The sequence below is a fragment of the Penicillium angulare genome, assembly GCF_028827245.1.
Source record: "Penicillium angulare strain IBT 27051 chromosome Unknown utg000001l_segment0_segment0, whole genome shotgun sequence".
In the NCBI taxonomy this organism is placed as follows: Eukaryota; Fungi; Ascomycota; class Eurotiomycetes; order Eurotiales; family Aspergillaceae; genus Penicillium; species Penicillium angulare.
The window spans coordinates 3,797,551-3,817,457 of record NW_026623160.1 but is presented as its reverse complement, the minus strand read 5'-3'; the positions used below and the strand labels follow the sequence as shown (position 1 = coordinate 3,817,457).

The 19,907-nt window shown below is 46.9% G+C and overlaps 5 protein-coding genes across 5 annotated transcripts; 2 read left to right on the top strand and 3 right to left on the bottom strand.

Annotated features, from left to right (window-relative positions):
• Positions 1–3,185: 3,185 nt before the first annotated feature.
• On the bottom strand, positions 3,186–3,639 carry N7478_001329 (uncharacterized protein; the record flags this gene model as incomplete). The annotated part of the gene is made up of 2 exons (XM_056917544.1): positions 3,429–3,639; positions 3,186–3,363 (listed from the first exon to the last, which is right to left on the bottom strand). Exons 1-2 carry the CDS (start codon positions 3,563–3,565, stop codon positions 3,186–3,188), a joined length of 315 nt encoding a protein of 104 aa, XP_056785424.1. The 5' UTR covers positions 3,566–3,639.
• A 369-nt stretch (positions 3,640–4,008) lies between these two features.
• Positions 4,009–5,456, top strand: N7478_001328 (uncharacterized protein; the record flags this gene model as incomplete). The annotated part of the gene is made up of 4 exons (XM_056917543.1): positions 4,009–4,289; positions 4,348–4,670; positions 4,719–5,059; positions 5,115–5,456. 4 exons carry the CDS (start codon positions 4,009–4,011, stop codon positions 5,454–5,456), a joined length of 1,287 nt encoding a protein of 428 aa, XP_056785423.1.
• A 2,442-nt stretch (positions 5,457–7,898) lies between these two features.
• N7478_001327 (uncharacterized protein) lies at positions 7,899–8,465 on the top strand (the record flags this gene model as incomplete). Its single annotated transcript, XM_056917542.1, has 2 exons — positions 7,899–8,015; positions 8,067–8,465. 2 exons carry the CDS (start codon positions 7,899–7,901, stop codon positions 8,463–8,465), a joined length of 516 nt encoding a protein of 171 aa, XP_056785422.1.
• A 1,089-nt stretch (positions 8,466–9,554) lies between these two features.
• Positions 9,555–9,819, bottom strand: N7478_001326 (uncharacterized protein; the record flags this gene model as incomplete). Its single annotated transcript, XM_056917541.1, has 2 exons — positions 9,555–9,634; positions 9,690–9,819. 2 exons carry the CDS (start codon positions 9,817–9,819, stop codon positions 9,555–9,557), a joined length of 210 nt encoding a protein of 69 aa, XP_056785421.1.
• Positions 9,820–11,921: 2,102 nt separating this feature from the next.
• N7478_001325 (uncharacterized protein) lies at positions 11,922–12,268 on the bottom strand (the record flags this gene model as incomplete). The annotated part of the gene is made up of 2 exons (XM_056917540.1): positions 11,922–12,163; positions 12,211–12,268. 2 exons carry the CDS (start codon positions 12,266–12,268, stop codon positions 11,922–11,924), a joined length of 300 nt encoding a protein of 99 aa, XP_056785420.1.
• Positions 12,269–19,907: the final 7,639 nt, after the last annotated feature.

The following is a 19,907-nucleotide window of genomic DNA, read 5'->3' as shown; positions in this document are numbered from 1 at the left end:
TTTTCTTGTCAATGGACCTAGCACTTTTCATCATCATGTTTCGTGCCGTCACTGCGCGAAATTTTGGACAGGGCTCCCCTCCCTATTGAGAATAATCCTTACTTCTGGCTGAGATACAGTAGAATTCGAAATCAGTTTTAACTCTAAACTCTTACTTTTTATGTCCTGGACCCTAAGTGGAGATACGCTAATCTAATTTTAGCTCTTCCCCTGTTAATCCATGTAGGGCTGTATTGTATTCACTGGTAACCACAATGAGTCATTGTTATAGTACCGTAATTTCTTGTAGAAACTGATGGAATCCATCGTGCAAACAGATCAAACAAAAGTTGGGTCACAACCATAAGAATCCGGCAACTCATCGAGTGCCATCTTCAATGGATATATGTGTATTACTGTACTGCCTTTTTGGAATGGAGCCTAAGATCATAGCATTGGCTTACTTACTAATGCGAAGAAGGCGCATGAAAGAGCAGATTAAGATAGGGTATGGGCTGAAGTAGCTTCTACTGATAAGGACCTATGGAAAGAGATCACAAAAATAACATCAACACCAGATGTGGTGGTTTGGGAGGTTTAGGGAAGTAACCGCAGTTGCAGTGGACTGAGACAATCCTAGCCCACGATGAATTACACTTAAAGCGCTAATTCACGCCAGAACCTAGACACGATAGACTGTACTTAGCAAGGCTTGGTAAGTGTTGGTGCGCCGTTTGTAGTCATTCTCCTTGGTCTACTTGGTTATGCGACTAGATATCTCGCAATTTGAAGTAAATGCTCCTTTCATCCTTAGAAGCAGATTCTATAAGATTGAATTACTTCTTATATATAATTTCTGTGGCGACAAACTAGAGTCTAGGCCTCGAGATAAGGCAACATTTTTGAAGGAACCGCCAACCGCTAGGAGACCGGTCCAGGAGGTATAGATTCTTTTCTGGATAGTAGATCCAAACAACACTTTATTCTGGATTCTGCTTTTTCAGATATCTACATGCGTCACAATTGCTTCATAAGTACAATTTCGGTATGATCTAGAGCCACCCGTTTAATTCATCGCTTTAGGTTCTGCTCGTATAGTACCATGGTATAAGATTTATTCGAGCAGAAATTTATATTATTTAAAGGCTCACATCGTCGTATCCTGTCTCTCATCTTCTTGCCAACTTCATTTTTTCATCCCTATATACCTATCTCACAGCGGCACAATATCCGAGATACAATACGAAACACCTTACACACAGGCCTTCTATTATAAAGGTACATTACATACATTCACACTCATTATTTGGTATAAATATTAAAATGTCGATCCACAGGTGTTGATTTAAGTCCTCAGGAGCACACTCTAGGAAGACTAGAGGCCTTGAAAGTTGCTTCAGTGGAAGCATCAAAGCTGGATCCTAACGGGGATTCTGTTTAATATGGGACAATTGTAGGCAATGGAGTGGGTAGTGACTGGGCTGTGGTTTTTTCTGACAAAGATCATAACATCACCGTTCAATTTGGTGATGCAAAAACAAACAAAATAACTCGTGTGCGCACAAGGAATATCGGTCAAGTGCTAAGTATAACTGTCATACAGGAGTGCAGACCCATAACAAGCAACCCAGTTGACAAGCCACGTCATATTTTGACACTACTGTCGTGAACCAATTTGCTACTCTACCTGATGGTATGCATTAACTTATCGTGCCATTATTTACTAAGGCACCCAAAAGTACGGTATAACTTATGCTTATACTCTGATTGTATGAATTTAACTAGCTCATTATCAATGAATTAAAATCACATTTTGACCTCAGAATTACCCTCGCGAGGGATCCTCCCTTCTAAAAACCTCTCAAGCTTACTCTTCAAGGTCTTCAGCCAATAAGCACTCTAAGTCAGGACTATATCCTCTTCAGTATCTTGCGAGAGCACCTTATTCACTATAACTTTCTATTCTATCGTATATTAGATGTAGTTTACTGGACGCTCGTCACTTAGCATCTTATTGTACTACTCGGATAGCTGAAGCAGTCTAGGTCTTTCGGGCTTATGTTAGCGCGGATCTTCTATATCATGCTCAGAGTAATAGTCAGGCGGAAGGGCTGAGCCCACAACACAAGTGTACGACTGTAGTATCCTAGAGTGGAAGCATAGTTCTCTAGGCTAAAGTGCATATGGTCGAACATCACGTTCATCGGGATATGAATCAGTAGTCTTCGTCTAAGGTTAAGCTTGATACAAAAGAGAAAAAAAAATATTACCCAATAGTACTATCTCTATACACCGCGCTCGGTATAGCGGTGCGCAGTTGACGGGAGTGGGATTCGAATACCTACCACATCTCCAGACAAGAAGAGCAGACAACCCTAGTGTTTGGCTTATTTGCAGGGTCAACGTTCTAGAAACCTTAAGAACCATATAGGTCTAATACAGAAGCTATTTTTATGGTGTTATTTATACGTGTATTGCATTACTACCAAGACAGGAGTTCGGGGAAGAGTGACTGTAATAAGTATAGTGTATTTCAAGAGAGGGTTCGAGATAGTTTCTCCGTGTGTAAGTGGTGAAACTAATTTCGATCCATCCTGTAGCTGGAATTGTTGTTTTGAAGCTACAGTAATACTATAATTTAAGCCAGGAAAAAAAAGTAGCTAAATTCGTTGAACTTTTTACCCATCATTTCCACGTACCATTACTACAGCGTTTTCGAGAGACTTAGGCCGGTTCTCCACCATAGGTAGGGCTGGGTTACACTAATATTATGGGGATAGCCATCAGAATACTGAGTAGTTTACGGTTTCCGCAGCAATGTGAGGTGACACTGTGTAACTACGGGTTCAGAAAAGCTGGCAGAATTGCATAATATTGACTGCTAAATTTGATCTAGAAGAAGCTCCAAAGTCCCGGCGCCATATAGAGCTCTTCTTCGGTCGTGTTGGCCTTCGCTGGTTAGTTGAGGTTAATGCCTTGTTGGTGACTCAAGTTTCTAAGTGTAGCTTTCCTGGGATTTCTCTCAGTATACATCTGAAGGCCCTGTAAATATATACTATACTATATGCATCAAATTTACACAGAATGGGAGATACAGAAATAAGCCCCAGTACCCTAGGCGGCGGTCCGAACTCTCATAGATACTATTCTCAACGTAACGTGGCCACTAGTACATGTACTGTATTCCAAGCATCAACCTAAATGCTTCATTCATCCGACGACTTGTTCCCTCTTTCCTGATATAGAATATGACCAGTATACTGTCCCTGTTCATCGTGGTATATGTGAGCTGTTTGAGCCTTGTTATTTTTGAATTGTTCCTCCGTTGCAAACAAAGCTGTAGCATGCGGAGTGAGATCGGTATGGCTCGTGTGCGATGGATTCCTGCAATGGTAAGATTCTTGGAAGATAGCAACTTCTGTTGCACATGATATATAGAGTGGGCTTACTTGAGGATGGCGATAGTGAAGTGGGCTAGGTCAGGCTTCTGAGTAGCCTCTTCGATGAGGCTCAGGGTGAGATTACGCAGAGTAGGATTTCGGATTCTCTGTGTGAGCTTGACAGCATGCCGAGGAATAGGAGACATAGTCAACTAGTGGGCTCCAAGTTTCGTGTAGATAAGCGTAGTTTCAAGAGAATAGCAACGAGTAGTTATTTTTCTAGACGTATACACAGCTTAGGAGACAAGCAGGATGTTCGTTTATATATTCTTCTTGGGATTGTGTAACTCTGCATTTGGACAGCCATGTTGCATGAGGTTTTTGTTAGATCTGACATTGTGCTCTAATCAGTGGGGTGATCTTGTGAGGATGCATAAGCGCCCGATATATATTTTGGTCGTGCACCAGCGACCAATCATTTGCCGCCGGGAAGTTACTGGGCTTTTTTTAGACCATGTTATTGGCTGTTGTATGCAGGTTGTTGCCACGTCATCATTTTCCCGGGCGCGTAGGACATCCGATCACATAATCTGGACTGATTAACTACAATGCCCAACACAATGCGCACGGAAAACTGCGGTTTTATCTAATGGCTATCCCATGCATAATTTTGACCCGTACTATCCCCTTGAGGAGCATCTCACCGCTTCGCATTACCTCCAGGACAATGTCTACCCATCCAAACAGGGTCCAGATGGACCAGCACCTCTATATTTCTACCATTGACGCTGAGCCACTTCATCGCTATCGACAAGGCGGTTACCACCCAGTCACTTTGGGGGAATGCTTGAAAGCTGGAAGGTATAAGGTGTTACATAAACTAGGGTGGGGAGGCTACTCGACAGTTTGGGCGGCAAGAGATCAAAGGTTGTACAAGCTGGTGTGACTCGCGGTAGTTCTAGCTAACTGAAAAGCTGCTTGTTTACAGGGAACAGACGTATGTTGCTGTCAAAATTTCTATTGCAGAAACTGAATATAATGGGGACACGCGAGAGCTCCAAACTTTGAAAGTGCTTGCATCTCATCATCCTCGTCCGAAACATACGGTGCATATGCTCGATGACTTCGATCTAAAGGGCCCAAATGGATCTCATAAATGCCTAGTTTATGAGCTTCTAGGCCCCAACGTTCCAGACATAATTGATGCAAACTTTCCAGATGGGAGACTTCCTGGCAAGCTCGCCAAAACCATTGCAAAGCAATGTTTGATCGGACTCGATAGTTTGCACCAACGAAAGATTGGCCATGGAGGTAAATCACTTTCTTAGAAATACTTTGGACAGTGCTCACCTAGTATAGATCTGCACACCCGCAATTTAGCCTTCGCTATGCCTTACATAGACGATTTGACAGAAGAAAGGTTTATTGAGATGCTAGGAAAACCAGAAGTTGGCTATATCCAAAAACGCGATGGGAAATGCCTGGAAGCCGGCGTGCCCGAATATGTTGTGAAACCTGCCTCATACGGGAATCACTCTAGGAATCTGGCTCAGGATGTCAAAATAATCGACTTCGGAGAGTCATTCTTACACACTGCTCCCCCTGAAACACTGCATACACCTCTATCTCTTCGGGCACCGGAAGTTATATTTCAAAACAACATTGATTATCGTGTTGATTTGTGGAGCATGGGCTGCATGGTGGGTGAAATCATACTCGAGTAATACATAATAACCCAAGCTAATAGGTTGGCAGCTCTTTGAACTGTTCGTGGGCCAGCCACCTTTCGACACATTCTTAATAACGCCGGCAATCCTTGTTGGCCAAATGCGAGAGATGGCAACTGATGAACTACCTGAAAGATGGCAACATGAATGGAATACGGTGAACACAGGGGACGTCATGGCCACAGAAAGCACCGGGCCTAACTTGCAGGAATGGCTGGAAGAAGTATACTTTGATAGCCCGCTGAGTCCCGATCTCACACGAGAGGACATAGAGAGGCTGGGACGAATCGTTGGAAGATTATTGCATTTTGAGCCGTCTGGAAGAGCGTCAGCGAAACAAGTTCTTGACGACCCTTGGTTTGATGAGTGACCCCAGGACAAATAGTCATTACAACGTGAAGGCGCGTGTGAAATTTGTCTTCATTCAATTGAACTGTACTGTACCTAGCAATTTTCTGAGACTTCTTCGATTTTCAAGCCTGCGTGCCGAAAATGACCTCTAGCAATCTCTATTTTTGCACCGACCACATCAATACACCATCCAAGAAAGGCATCAAAGCCTTTATCGGGGTCTACTTCATAATAGCTCCAGTTGCGTTTAATAAAGGCTTTGAGCTCAGCGAAAAACTCTTCAATCGGATTCAAGTCCGGCGAGTAGGGTGGCAGATAGACCAATTTTACCCCTGCATCCACACACATCTGCGTCATCCGCTCTGAGTGATGAAACGAGGCGTTGTTCATAACCATAGGTTCGGGCCATATTCTGCAGTGCTGAAGAAGCTGCGCTATGAAGTCCTCGAACACGGTGGCATCTGTGGACCCGCGTAAGACACGCGAGAAAACGATTCCATCCTGGGAGTACGCACGCAGTATCTGATATCGCTTGTCGCGGTGAAATTGTGATACTTGCATAGGGGACACACCAAGTGGTGACCAGCCTGTGCGCCTGAACCCAACCCTTTTATCACATCCGGATTCATCTACGTAAACCAGCTGATACGACTGAAAATCCGATAAATTATGCAGATACCATTCTCGCAAATCGGCATTCCGCTCCCTCGCTTGCTGCCGAGTGCTCTTTTTAGATTAACCTTTGGCAACAAGGGCTCGTCTGATGCTGGAGGTTGTGACTAGGCTGCGGAATTCTTCCCAGAGGAAAACAGCCATCTCATCGAGGTATAAACCGGGCTTTTCAGATAGGTGTTCGCAGAGGGCTTCGATCATCAGTGGCGTTACAGTCCGTTTCCGTCCTATTCGAGTTGGGGGTGCATGCACACTTCCAAATTGCCGCAAGTTTGCGCGAATATTTATAATCGTGGCCTGGCTGCATTCTGCTTCTTCAGCCATTTCAGACGTGCCAAGTGACTGGCTCTCTATCATGTCGCGGATGAGATGCAGCTTGGATGGTGGAAGTCTCGGAGCCATTTTGTGAGGTCGATTATGACGTTCTAGAGAGATAGTCGGGTGAAGATGCCTCCTACTTGAGGTGGAGCTGCGGATACTCACCAAAGATTAACCATGAGGGGGATAGAATGGTTCATGGTCTTCGGTCGGCAATTGTATTGTGAACAGTCGCCAAGTGTTCCTTGTTCGTTGGACTGCTGAATCTGGGAAGAAAGGGATAGATTCCAGGATCGGACAGGCTCCCCGAATGTAGTTCACTGGTTCCCAGGAGCACTATCTCGATATCTGGGACTCTTTTAATTGGTCTCGGGCCTATACTTCCCTTTCTAGGCTACATTTACATCAACCGCACCCCGCTCAGAGACACCACGCCATACCTAACGGAGCCGAAGTCTGGGGAACAAAGTGACCAGAGGGCTTAAAGTTCGGAGCTGGTGCAATTGTAGTAATGCTCCGGCTTCTGTTGTCTTGGTTGGAAATGTGACTTATAAGGACGGGAAAGTTGTGCTTCGGGGAGTTATGGCTCTAGTTCCGGCATGAGTGGTTTGTTGCTGTATAGATGATTTTGATTTCTAGAATCTGAACCCACTGAAATTTTGGATGAGTGCCATCATTTATATGCTGGTGCAACCTTCGCTGCGATCCTATTGTTGCAGCGAGCACCACATCCTGTGATGATGGAGCAGGTAGCCCGATGGCCAAGTTTATCTTCGACTTCACAACCGCTGACTAGGTTCCAAATTGTAAACGTGGCGAATGCTAAACATACTATTACAATGGATGCGCTGATCAACGATGAGTGAGTCGGGGTAGGCACTGAACTCGCCGAGCTAGATTGTTCTGGGTGGCCTGTAATTTTATACATTTCCTCATGCTACACTGCCAGACTTCGTCTCATTAAGGAATTTATATATGACATTTGACTCAGGAGCTAAGTTATAGACGTGGCTCGGAAGGGGTTTTGATAGATCACCAGCGAATATTTCGGTGCATTGTTGCAAGAAAATGCATCAAAGTAGCAGACGCCTCATACCAGAAATACAAAATGGCGATGCGAGAGGCGGCCAATTAAAATGCGAGATAGGTGGTCATCCAATCAAATGTAGGGCTCCAGGAAGAGCATGAGGATTTCTGGGAGCCCTCTCGTTCCCAGGAGCAGGCTCCTGTCCGCATGACTATCAGTAAAAACATATATAAGGACTTGTCTCCCAACAAAAGTCTTTTTATCTTTGTCACAGTACAGTAACAAATTTCTCGTTGTTGTTTTCCAATCTTATACCCTCCCTCTACCAGACTATCCATTATGTCTCCCAATGAATCGTCCAATTTACTAGAATCGTCAAGTCATGCCCATATCTGTGATGTCTTCAGTGAAGAAAATATTTCCCGAGTCAGATTGCGAATAAATATGAAGCAGGAGTTGCTACGGATCGATCCTAAGTTGGGTGCAACTCTTCATCTTTGGCATACTGCAGCCATCTCTTTCTGGCATGAGGTCTTGACCGACGTTCAATATGCCAAACAGGTATGGTGTTAAATCTTGAAGTTACTGATCCTTAAAGCTAACTTTCTAAAGTTTCACGAGGAGTCAAGGGTTTCATACTACCGTCAAAGCGATGACAGGACATTTAATTTGGAAGTGATGGAGCACGACATGATTTCCTTCTTTGCTTCGCTGGACGTCTGTCTCATTGTTCCCTGGGGCTTTTTCTATCCCTTAAGAGCCTCTCAAAATGATCTGATGGGGCAGCTTCAACCACTAGATTGGAGTTTGGATATTGCAGCTGACGCTCTCGTGCGTGGTATCGGCAGACTCTGGGAAGTTCAATTGAAGAGAGCTCACTCCTGTCATCTTCACATCCGTGGGGGTTTGGTGAGTCAATTCTGGGTGGGTGCACAAGCAAGAAATGTTGGGGAAGCATTGGACAAGCCTCAATCAACTGCAGGGCTGTCTAATGAATCGCTCTATGATTGATTCACTTGTTCCATATTTTGCGAGAACTTGCGGTCCACATCCGGCCTTGAGCGTCTAGTAACAAGCAGCCAAGCGCTGGCCAAAAATCCAATGCACGTGCCCTATATTTCTTGAAACAAACGCATAGCCAGCCATGACACAAACTAAAGTTGATTCACCACGCACATTAGCCAAGCAGAGCAAATTCCGCTAGAGGCCTCCACAATCCTCGAGGCAGGCTCATATCGTTCAGAACCTCCGTAGTACATGTAAGAGCATGGCATACACTTGGCGGGGCTGATTGAGCGTTTTTACCGATTCAAATTCAACCTGCGGCTCTGGCCTCATCGTCGTTAATTTCTTTTTGTCTTGACGGTTCTATTGTAATTTGGTCTCAAGTATACTTTCACTCGGTCCTTTGAGCCCACCTATGACTGTATGGCCAATAATAATTGAGATGACAGCAATTGGAATTATGGGACTTTGTAGCTATTTCAGCAATTTTGATGCCTCAGCAAAGCAAACTAACCCAGACTGCCAGAGAAATGCACTATTGGGTGCCCCGTTTTATCCGGTCGCTCACCATGCCCCTTTTGTTCTATTGCTTGGTTTAGCTTGTTATAGTGAGTGCTCATGAAACTGATGTGTAGTAGCACTCATAGCCGCGCGGTCCTCTTTGGTAAAATATTCCTTGTTTGTAGCCCCGTTAGGCTGATGATCACTAGATTCGTGTAGGACATCCAGGCCTGTAGCAGTATGAGATACATGTACGCAAGATCCTGCGAATTACGATTCAAATCATCGTATGTTCAACCCCTGATCTCACAGGAAGCAAAAAAATACAGGCTAGGCTAATCAAGATGGCCTTGACTGGTTATCAAGCACTCTTGTCGTTGGCTATATCGATGAGCAGAGATATAGTCCGCATTTATTTCTTGGTAGCTTCCCAGATCTGCGAATTGAACATGATTCCGAAATTTAATGTAACTAATAAAGGAGAAGACACGCGATCCCGCCATACAAACGACATCCAAAGCTTCCGCTGACTCAGGGTCTTAGGAGTTCAATGCATTTGTTAAATTAGAGTCTGTGCAATTTGGTCAGGATCCATCATCGGATAGCACCCTTGTTCTTCGCTCCTTTGCTGATCAAGAAAGCCTTCGTAGGCACGTGCTGATCGCCGGATTGTCCTGCGTATATCAGCCATGCCAATGGAGGCGTGTACATATCATCAAGCGAGTTCACCTTTGCGCCATTGATCAACAGCAGCTTCGTGGCATTTAATGATGTACACTCTGCAGCCCAAGAGAGGGGAGTTCGCTTGTTCCTGTTGATTGAGCAAAAGGTATCGTATAAGCTCGACGCAATCGCCCATGGCTGCGTAGTGAAGCAAGGATCTGTCCCCAGGTCCTCGAAGAGATACTATATCCTTATATCCCAAAGAAGAACGGGCATTTTTGAGGAAAATAAGGGCTTCGGGGTCGAGTTTGGTCTGTGGCTATGCCATGAGATGTTTGAATTCATCATTTCTTGGGCTCTACGGGCACTTCCATTCGGCTCATGGTGAAATCACGGGATTGCAAGGTGGCGAACTTACAAGGTTGGGCCACTAGCTAAAGAATCATTCCTGAAGGCTACCTTGATGAGCCGGCGTGGGCATTTATATGTCTTGCGACTAATATAATGGCTATTTAGCATATTATGCATTTCTGATCCCACCGAGACCACCCCAAAATGTCCCTGTCCGGCACTTATGAAAGGTAATTATCACTAGGCGGTGACTGAGATCAGGAAATATATGAGTTGGATCCTGTCCTAAATTTGCATTCAACAATTCATGAACATTGAGGGGAGTGAACGCCTGACATACACATACATCTCTGGTGGACTCTGAAAAGCTGTTGTTCCAATCCGAATTCGCTTTCTACGACTGGTTCTTTGCTGGCCGAACCAACAACAATTTTATTGAGGTCGGTCCCAACAATTTGATGAGGACGAGGGAGCTGCTCCAGCTCGTTGAGTATCGTTCCCCCTCGAGCAGGAAATGAATTTCTTTGCATGGTAAGTTTCACCGGCGAGATATTTACGATACCATTGCATGTTGATGTCCAATGCGATGAGTCCTTTTTTTGACTCTTCAGGATGCGTTTGCTGGCTTTATTTCATGCGCACTAGATATATAGTCATCGAGGCTTTTTAATTTATTGATAAAATATCTCAGCCCCCCGTAGTTTTCAAAATCCCATCATGCTTTCAAGGGCATTGTATGCGTCGACGAAGAACATGGATACAATGTCCAAAATTTCCACCTTTGCCAACAGTATTGCAGCAGCTTCGAGGGGTAGACCTGTCAGAGTGATATCCACCGCGGCTTTGAAGTGTCATCAAGTGAGCCGGTCAGTATAGTAAGGTGTTGAAAAGTGGGGCACTTGAGAAAACTTCGCAGTGATGGAGGGGAAATGAGGTGTTACTGTACTATCTCTAGATAGCAGCAAGATATTCCCTGGTAAATGTGACTGAGAAGGACACTTGAGAGCCTACTATTTTCTATGCGTATGATTGACCGACTTCTTGGCACGCAGGGTGAGCTTGGTCCACAGTATAGCCATCCTTCCGTCAAGTATTGTTTGCTGCCCGGCTCTCAAGCGCGTTTGACCAACGACAAGCTTTTAAAAACAGAATCCCCTCTATGGGGCGCATATTTGCGCCCCGTGCAATCAGCTTACCTATTTGTGATCACCCAGATGATATTGGAACTCCCATGCCCACAATAAATAGAAAATATTTGCCCAGATTCACTGGCAATAAGTCTTTCTGGAGCCGAAACGCTTAAACCAAATCCCTGGTTGAGATATCTCAACGGTGATAAAATGTTTTGCAATTCATTTCTCCCTAAGTGATACGCCCAACAAAACTTGTTTCATTAGTTTATTATCTCGTCGGATAGCTGGCGCGCCCCGGATTGGGAGAGTGAAATCGTTTGCCATGGCTAGAAGCCTCCTCTTGTCTATTTTGTGAAATCATTGCTCAGCAGTATCACCAAGAACTCAAAATCAAACATTCTCCAGAGATATGGGGGGACAAAACATGATCTTCTTCGGCGAAACTATTCAATATCAGAGCCGCCGATCAGAAAGTTACGACTTTCCAAAGAGGATATTCCTCTCGAGATCCTTCCCGAGTCAACCAATTTGACCTCCATCAAACAGCGTTCCAGCGTAAGGTTGAACGACGGCTAGGCGGAATACCCAAAAACTATGCTGATGGCCTATCAAAAATGGGCACAGAAGGCAGAAAAGTTCGATAAAAGAGTGAAAGTTATTCCTCGTCAACAGCAAGAACAGAATATGGTTATTTGTGATATGAAAAACAGCTATCAGTATGTGCGAGCCCTCACAGGGGACTCATGGAAGAAAGAGACACAATGAAGAGATCGCACATTCAAAGCCATGTGTCTCGTTTGAATCCTTTGCGATCTCACTGCAAAGTGGAAATCCCTCCCGCCAAAGGAGATCGACCATCCTCAGCTCCCAACTCTTCCAGCTTACTCAGGACCCTCTTATACTCTCGATACAAGCCCCATGAATATTCTCGCAGAACATGAAGCTCACTAGCAAGTTGTTGGCGATGATTTTCCAAGATTGAGACATGGTCCTCGACTTGCTGAATCAGAAAGGAGAAGTCACGCTCCCTTTGCTCATGCACGCCGCATATCAACGCTACATCAAATTAGCTAGGAAGAATATATAGCGCATAGAAGACTCACGGTGACTTTGGGACGAGTGTGCAAATCTAGTAAATGATTTGTCTGCAATGGCTGCCATTGGGAATTCACTCTGAGGAACACCTCTTGTCGTAGTGCAAGGCTTTAATTTGATTAAGAGGGGGGTTGACGTTTATTTGTAGCCACAATGTGAAGCCGAAGACAATGGCGGTATAAGTAAAAGCCTTTGTCCGTTCCTAGGATCTAGCAGTGCCATCCCAAAAGCTGCAGCGGCCATTCCCAAAATAATTTTCTTATATCAAATTGCGAGGTGGCAAAAAAGTGATGTGCTCCCTGTGATTTTGCTGTTCTACATAATACATCTTTCAAGCCGAGCAGAGCACTACAGTATTATTAGTGTCTCCCGTATTGAGTCTTCTCCAGACAATTCATTGTCAACCAGTTACCGTCACTCGTCCGTCTACTACAAGTTACATAGTTGCATATCGCCAGCCCTTAATTAGGCACGTCGAATTCGCGAAGTGGCACGATGCGCTCGATTACTTGCGATCCAGACGTGTTCACTGTCGGAAGTGGATCGTTTCTTGGCCGACGGCCGACTTGACATCATTTTCAGAATAAACTCTTGAGTATACATACCTCCTTGCCGGATCTCATGATAGCAATGTGTTCCTTGTGAAGAGTTTGCCTCAAATCAGCGTGTGGCTTGACAAGAAACAAGAAGGAGGAAAGTACGTTGGGAGTCGCCCACGACTGTACCACCGGCACGGCATCCAGGTGATACTCAACAGAGGAGAGGCAAGCCAACGACCCGATCAACTGATAGTGTGGTGACTTCAATATAGGCTTCCGACGCATATAACAGTACGCTTGATTACCATGGTGTATCTAATTGCGGTATCGTGATTTGTGATTCTCGCCACAGTTGGATTTCTATCAAGCGGCTGGAAGCAAAATAACAATTCAATAGTTTCATCCATAGGCCAACGCATGCATCGGGGAAATTTGGGTGCAGTCTTCTAGGCTGGAACAAACCCAAAGGCAGATTCTACCTTTTCCATAGGCTAAAATCCCGGAAAGGCATGTAACAGTAAGTATCATGCATCGTTGGTGCGATTCTCAGTTGAATTATCTTGATTTATCTACTACAGCGCTCCAACTCAAAAGGTTAACCGACCGATCCAATACGCTTGCAGCACGAGGCAGCCGGGATAGCTGAGCCTCGACTGCTACAGGTCGGATTGCAGGACCCTGTCATTCAGTACTCTGGTAATACAGCATCTGTTATTCATCATCAGACCCATTCCTACGGTTTGAGCTAACACATTTCATCAAGCTTGGCTGTTCTCCAATCTTGAAGACCGTCGAAGCGGAGTGGCGCTGACATTGCGCGCTAGTCTCGCTGATCGCCGAGGCTCAACGTGATGTGCTAGTGCGTGGGCCGACCTATTCTCGCTTGGTAGAGATCCTCCTAGCTGCGAATCATGCGTCCTGTCTATGTCCTCGTCCATTGAAGTGCTAGTGGGGCTCGTAGCTGTCCGGAGCCCAAGACATACGAAGGCGTCCAGAGCCCCTTGGCTGCGGCTGTATATTGTTAGAATCCTTCGTCTATGACAATTAAGCGGGTCGACTTACCAAACACAGCAAGATGTCTCAAAGCCGGCGTCACGCTGCTCAAGCCACGCCTCCATGCAGGATAGATACGAAATTGCATGGCATCGTTGGCATCGTAGAATGATATTTTCATCAGTCGGCTCTCCATCTTCCGCCAAGCAGAAAGTGCAATGAATGTCGCTCACCTCATGGCTGACAGTGAGATGGTGCAGTTCCAGGTCTTACGTTCCTGCCAGAATATTGGCGATAAATGAGACAATGGCGGGCTGCTCCGGTGAGACATCCCAAGGCACATTGTTTTGCTCGCAGCATCGCAGTAGATACGTAAGGCTGGATCCCTTGGGGTAGCATGACTTCGGCAGGACTGGAATAATATGAGGCATCCTGATCCCGCTGATGTACAGTAGGCTGGAGCAGGTCATCCTCATTCTGGGTTGGCGCGGTCGCGTATTCCAGCACAATGTTTCCATCGAAATGGTTGCGAGTCGCGGCATCATACCAGCGCCGACTGACCTGCTCAACCTGTCCGCCTCGATGCCATCTCGCGCACAGAAAATGCGTTGTAATATCTTGCAATATTGGCTGCAGGGTCTGTGCGTTAAAAGGTGCTCCAGCGAGGTTGCTCAGCTTCTCACGCCCCCGCCTGAGCACCTTCGCTTTGATCCTATTTCTGCACCGAACACCTCGTCCTGTGATGCCGCAGCAAGTGGCGCGATGGCCAAGATCCTCGTTGATCTCACAGATGTTGACTGGGTTCCAAAACGTAGAGATGGCAAATAATTAGAGGTACTGCGGCAGTATATGCGTCGATCAAAGAAGATGAGTCCGGGATTGGGGTGCATTGAAGTTGTCGAGCTAGAAGTTTCTGGGCGCCCTGTAGCTTGATAAATTTCCCCCTACTAAGCTGTATGATGTGATCCCACTGAAGAATATATTTTAGGCATCTAACTCATGGGTTTAGTTATCTCCATGGCTCAAAATTACTAGTAGATCACCAGCAAACATGTCGATCCATTGTGTGCGCAGACTATAGCGAATGAGCAGACACCCGGGTACCAGTGCTGCGGTGATGCGGTGGAAGAAGTCAGTTGGCAATGTGAGAATTAAGTGATCATTCAAGCAAATTCAGGGCTCCAGGAAGAGCATGGGGGTTTCTGGGAACCCTCTCGTTCCTGGGATCTGGCTGCCTATTCCGCGGGACTCATTCCCACATTTTAGCCAGTCGAAGTACATCCAGCTCAAACATAGAACAGCTCAAAGCAGCCCGAGGAATATGCTTACCATGACGCCTGTTATAAATACTACAGTCGGGCTTGCGACATCGAGCCTTATCCTGTGCTGACCAGTATTCTCAACGCCACCATTACTTCATATGAGAACCAACACTCCCACTTAATCTCAGAGATGTCGCACCGCTCCCTTCACATTGGTAAGATACACCTACTTGACTTTCAGTGCGACTGGTGACCTCTCGTTCTGACAGCCTGTTCGCCGCCACGCGATAGATTATCTGCTACTCTCTGTTGCAGGCAATTTAACCAGAATGCGCTATTCTTTGCAATTACTCGGGGAGACTTGCACGCTGTGAATCAACTCTTCGAAAGGAAATGTATCGATGTCAACAGCAGCGGACCGAAGAGCCAACCACCCCTCTTTACAGCTCTTGAGTATCAACAGTACGATATCCTGGAGGTCCTTCTCAATGACCCGCGAGTCAAAGCCCACATCACGGATGGCCAAGGTCGCACTGTGCTCCATCTGGCGGTGATTTACGACGATCACCTCGCAGTCCAGGCTCTCTTGAAATGTGAAGCTATCGACGTCAACAGCCTAAGCTTTGCAGGAGACAGCGCATTGCTTCTCGCAGCCAAAACATACGATGGCTTGGAGTCCAGGGGCACGATACTTGACCTGTTGATTTCTCATCCAACATCTGTGGTAAGCCAGTGCGATGCCAAAGGTTGCTCTCTCCTGTGGCATACAAAAAATACGTCCAATGAAAGGCTGATGGCGCAATTGGGGTAGAGTCTCCTCTGGAGCTGGGTCCGCCTCGGAGATTCAAGATGCGTCGCCGTTGAAAGAGTTGGCCGTGGGCAACTGTAGAGTTGCGCGGCACGAAGTGACGATGACATGTCTCATCATGCGGGAAGAAGATGCGAAATCATTATATCGAAAACCCATTTTAAGCTGTGGATGCCCTTTCAATGGCCGTGGTGGGAAAAGACGCCGCCGAGACGCGACGCGTAGCCGCCCGTACGCAAGCCGATCGCCGCAACATCCAAGTCCTCGCGTGGCCCGCCGTCGACCATCATGAGGATTGCCAAGCGACGTGGAAACTCGCATTTGAGCCCTGGCAGACAGAGGGGAGGGTCTAATCAAATTTCGTGAATCGAAAGGATGTCAGTGTTGCGATGTAAATTTGTTTTTAAAATTATCAGGTCAGGGATCTTCAATATATATTCCGCCAGCGTGGGATTCGAAGCCACATAACTCATTGCAAATGGCAGTTTGTGTTGATGCATCGGTGAGACTTATCAATTCTATATCTTCTAGTACTGTCAAGCTACAGTTTCTGATATGCATAGATCACGAAAAAGGATTAGCTATAGTCTGCAGGATTGAGATTGAAACCAGACCGAGGGGTTCAACTGAGGTCTGCCAAGTTGAACCCCATAGGCCACCGTAATTGGTTAGCCCAAGGGCCGAAGCTCACCGCCTTATCGAAGCCCGTCAACAAAGCCTGGTCCGTTCTCGCGTCGGCAGTTGATTGTCAACCTGGCCGTCGCACCACGCATGATGGCTCGAATTTGCCAACCTAACTCGCTAATACCGCCAAGCCAGGGACTCTACTAGACCTCTCACCGCGTCTCTTCATCAAGTCCCTAATGGCTAGCTAAATCAACCTATACCTATCCCTATCAACCCGCCATTTTAGCTTCGTAGCTAGGCCAACACCCTCTCGATGCGAAAAATCATGAGGAAAGGAAAAGTGGAATGCTATTCACCTTGCCACACCGCGTGGAACACCAAAGACGTCCAAACCCGAACCCCGGCCACCTTGACCTTATCGTACGCGTCGCCCTAGATCCAATTGGAAGATGGCTCAGCTGCTCGTATACCCAACTCCTTCATCCACAACCGTTCCGCTCCTTCCTCCTCCATCTTCGACGCGTCCAGGGCTGTCCAGAGGGCCAATGTCGCACGACACAAGCGTGCATTGATTGGGGTGAATCCGGAGTGGAATTGCTCTTCCAAGATAAGCTTTTGTGTGATGTCGAACACAGCCTTTGCAAGACGGCAGAAACTCGCGCAGCAGGAGCGATAAAACTCGTTCTCGCGAGCTTGTTCGTCGCGCCGACTGCACTTCTCAGTAATCGGGTCCGGTGGATACTGTACCACACCCTTTGCTCTTCCGAGGTCTGTCCTTGTCGTCTGCAAGGCCATCGTACTTTTCCCCGTCACAAAGACTCGATGATCGAGAGGAAAGAGGCACTCATTCGGTGCTTTGTAGCCCGCCGAGGCTGCGATCGAACATGCCTATGTAGTCACAACTGAGCACTGTGACAGCCAGGCCTACGGGTGACGTACCTCGATTCTTGTATCCCGGACATGCAAGCCTACTTTTATCGAGCGCGACCGCATTTTTGACCGGGCTGTTGCTGACTATTATGCGAAAACTCCGACTGTCTCAATTTTCAATGCCCCTGCGGCTCAGACTAGCGAAATGTAGCAGTCTCATAAAATTCATTCTACTACGGATTTACTATTGAGCCCCTTTCATTCTAACCGAGGCCAAACCGCTGGCGAATCCAGCTTCCGTATGGTCTGCCGCACCAACGCGCTGCGTAATAGATTCATTGACCGAACATGCCCATTTAGTATTGCCAAGCGGAAAGCGCAGTATCCGTCAGTATCTTTAACCATAAGATCAATACTTGGGTGGTGCACCAGCCGTCCAACACACGCGGTGTACCCATTTACCGCGGCAAACATGAGCGCCGTGAAACCAAAGGGACCCACATTGTTCACTGCGATGCCTTCCTGCGAGAGGAGAAGAGAAACGATATCTGAGCGTTGGCTGATGACGGCCACATGGAGTGGCGACGTTCCCGTGGGGGCTATTTGATTGACCTGAATGGACTTCTTGGTCAACAAGCTCCGGACCGTGGCGAGCGAGCCTGCCCGACATGCTGCCCATAAGGGGGGAACCGTGCCCAATGTGGCATTGACGCATATACCTGGCTGTTTCAGAAGCACATGCAGTATGTGAGGGCTGTGGTGCTCTGCTGCTCGCGTAAGAGATGTAAGTCCAACATCATCGGCCTCATTTAAGCGAAGATTGTCTTGAGTCAGGAGCAATTGCACCAGATCCTCCCGTTGCGCATCCACTGCATGCCACAGGGCTGTGCGCCCCCTGGAATCCCGGTGGTTGATGTCGAGGGTTGAGCTGAGGAGCAGTGCTTCCACGATTCGAAGAGACGATCTTCCCTTGATGGCTTTGATCGCGAGGAGGAGCGCTGTATCCCCGTGGACGCCAACTCTGTTGACATCCAAGTGATGGCTCCGGGCCAGTATTTGCACTGAAATGTTATCCTCCTTTTCAATGGCGAGATGCAAGGCATATTTTTGTTCAAGGCGGTCTTCAATGCTGACATCCACGCGTCTATCAGTCAGGAGATGGCTGAGAATGGCATGCTCGGCGTGTTCCACCGCATACATCAGAGCGGACATGCCGGCAGTGCATCGGTCGTTGACATCAATTTGTGGATACCGTAAAAGGCTGTCAACAATGGCAAAATTGCCTTTCGTCACAGCGATCGACAATGGGCCTCGACCTTGGAGATCACAAATATAGGAGACTCATGGTTGGTGCTCCAAAAGGAGATCGACAGCTTGTGGGTATCTCGTCTCTATGGCAAGTAGAAGCGTGCTCATCCCGCGGTACTCGGAATTTGGACTCACATGGTAACGAGTCAACAGAAGCCGCGCCATGTCCAGTCGTCGCTTGAGTATGGTTCGATGAAGTGGTGGCATCTGATCACGCCGGAGACAGTCGAAGAGAGCCGTCGTGCAAGGCTCTGCGGTTGTTCGGCAGCAGTAGGATAGATGAACAATGTCTTGCCTGTTCAGGCTCCTGCAGATCCAGAGCAAGAGCTCGGGTGGGAGGCCGTCTAGCATGGTTCGCATGTAGTACTAGAACTGATGTGAGGGTCGGCAGCGAAGCTTTATAGCGCCCCCTAGCATTTTGAGTACACCACTGAGAGATAAACAACAAAAACTGATCAAAAGTCCAGCGAGACCCGCGCGGACAAATCAACCTTGCCGGACTGGGGAACGTTGATGCCAATCCTAGGAGCTGCTCCGTCCTTGGGATCCCAGTTGTAGCTCCTGGAGACATGGGAGCCGATATTGGGAACTCCCCCGCTCTCTCCAGGCGAAAGCGATCCCGGCTCTCAACTACAGAAATGAAAAGCAGGTGTGTTCTCAGTCAGAAGCCGCAATGATCCCAGCCCCAAGTAGCCGTACGTGCTTTATCTCTTATCCATAAGTATCCCACAAATTTCCCCTACTCTGAACTGCGCATTCGTGTAATATATTGAAAATGATCCTGAAACCCCAAGTCCAGTCGATCCTAATGTCTGCTCTCGCCTTGGCCAGCATAACCAGGCTGTTTCTGCTAATTCGTTGTCAACGGCCCTGGCAATTTCATCACGTCGACATTGCTCTATCTGTCGCCTCTAAAATCTGCTTCCTCGTCCTTTTGAGTCTTCTCTGGGGTGAACTATGTTCAAAATGGTGTCACCTCAGTGAAGCCATCACCGGGTTCATTTTAGATCAAGGTAGACAAGTAGTATATGATTGATAAGGGCACCCAGCACGGTAAAACCTCCATTTGAGAAGCCTCTAATGTCAAAACCGTGACTTCAAGCTTTGTGGTCGCGTTGAATGCCCGACCTCAGAAAATCCCACGAGAGCCCACCAGGCAGCGGTCGTGCCAACAATTCCATTGCGCGGTAGTGTATTGGTATCTGGTAGAGTCCGACCTTTTCGTTCTAGACGAAAAAGCTGAGCGAGTAGGTAAGTTCGAATACCACACCGTTAAAGCCCCATCAGGGCGAGCTGCG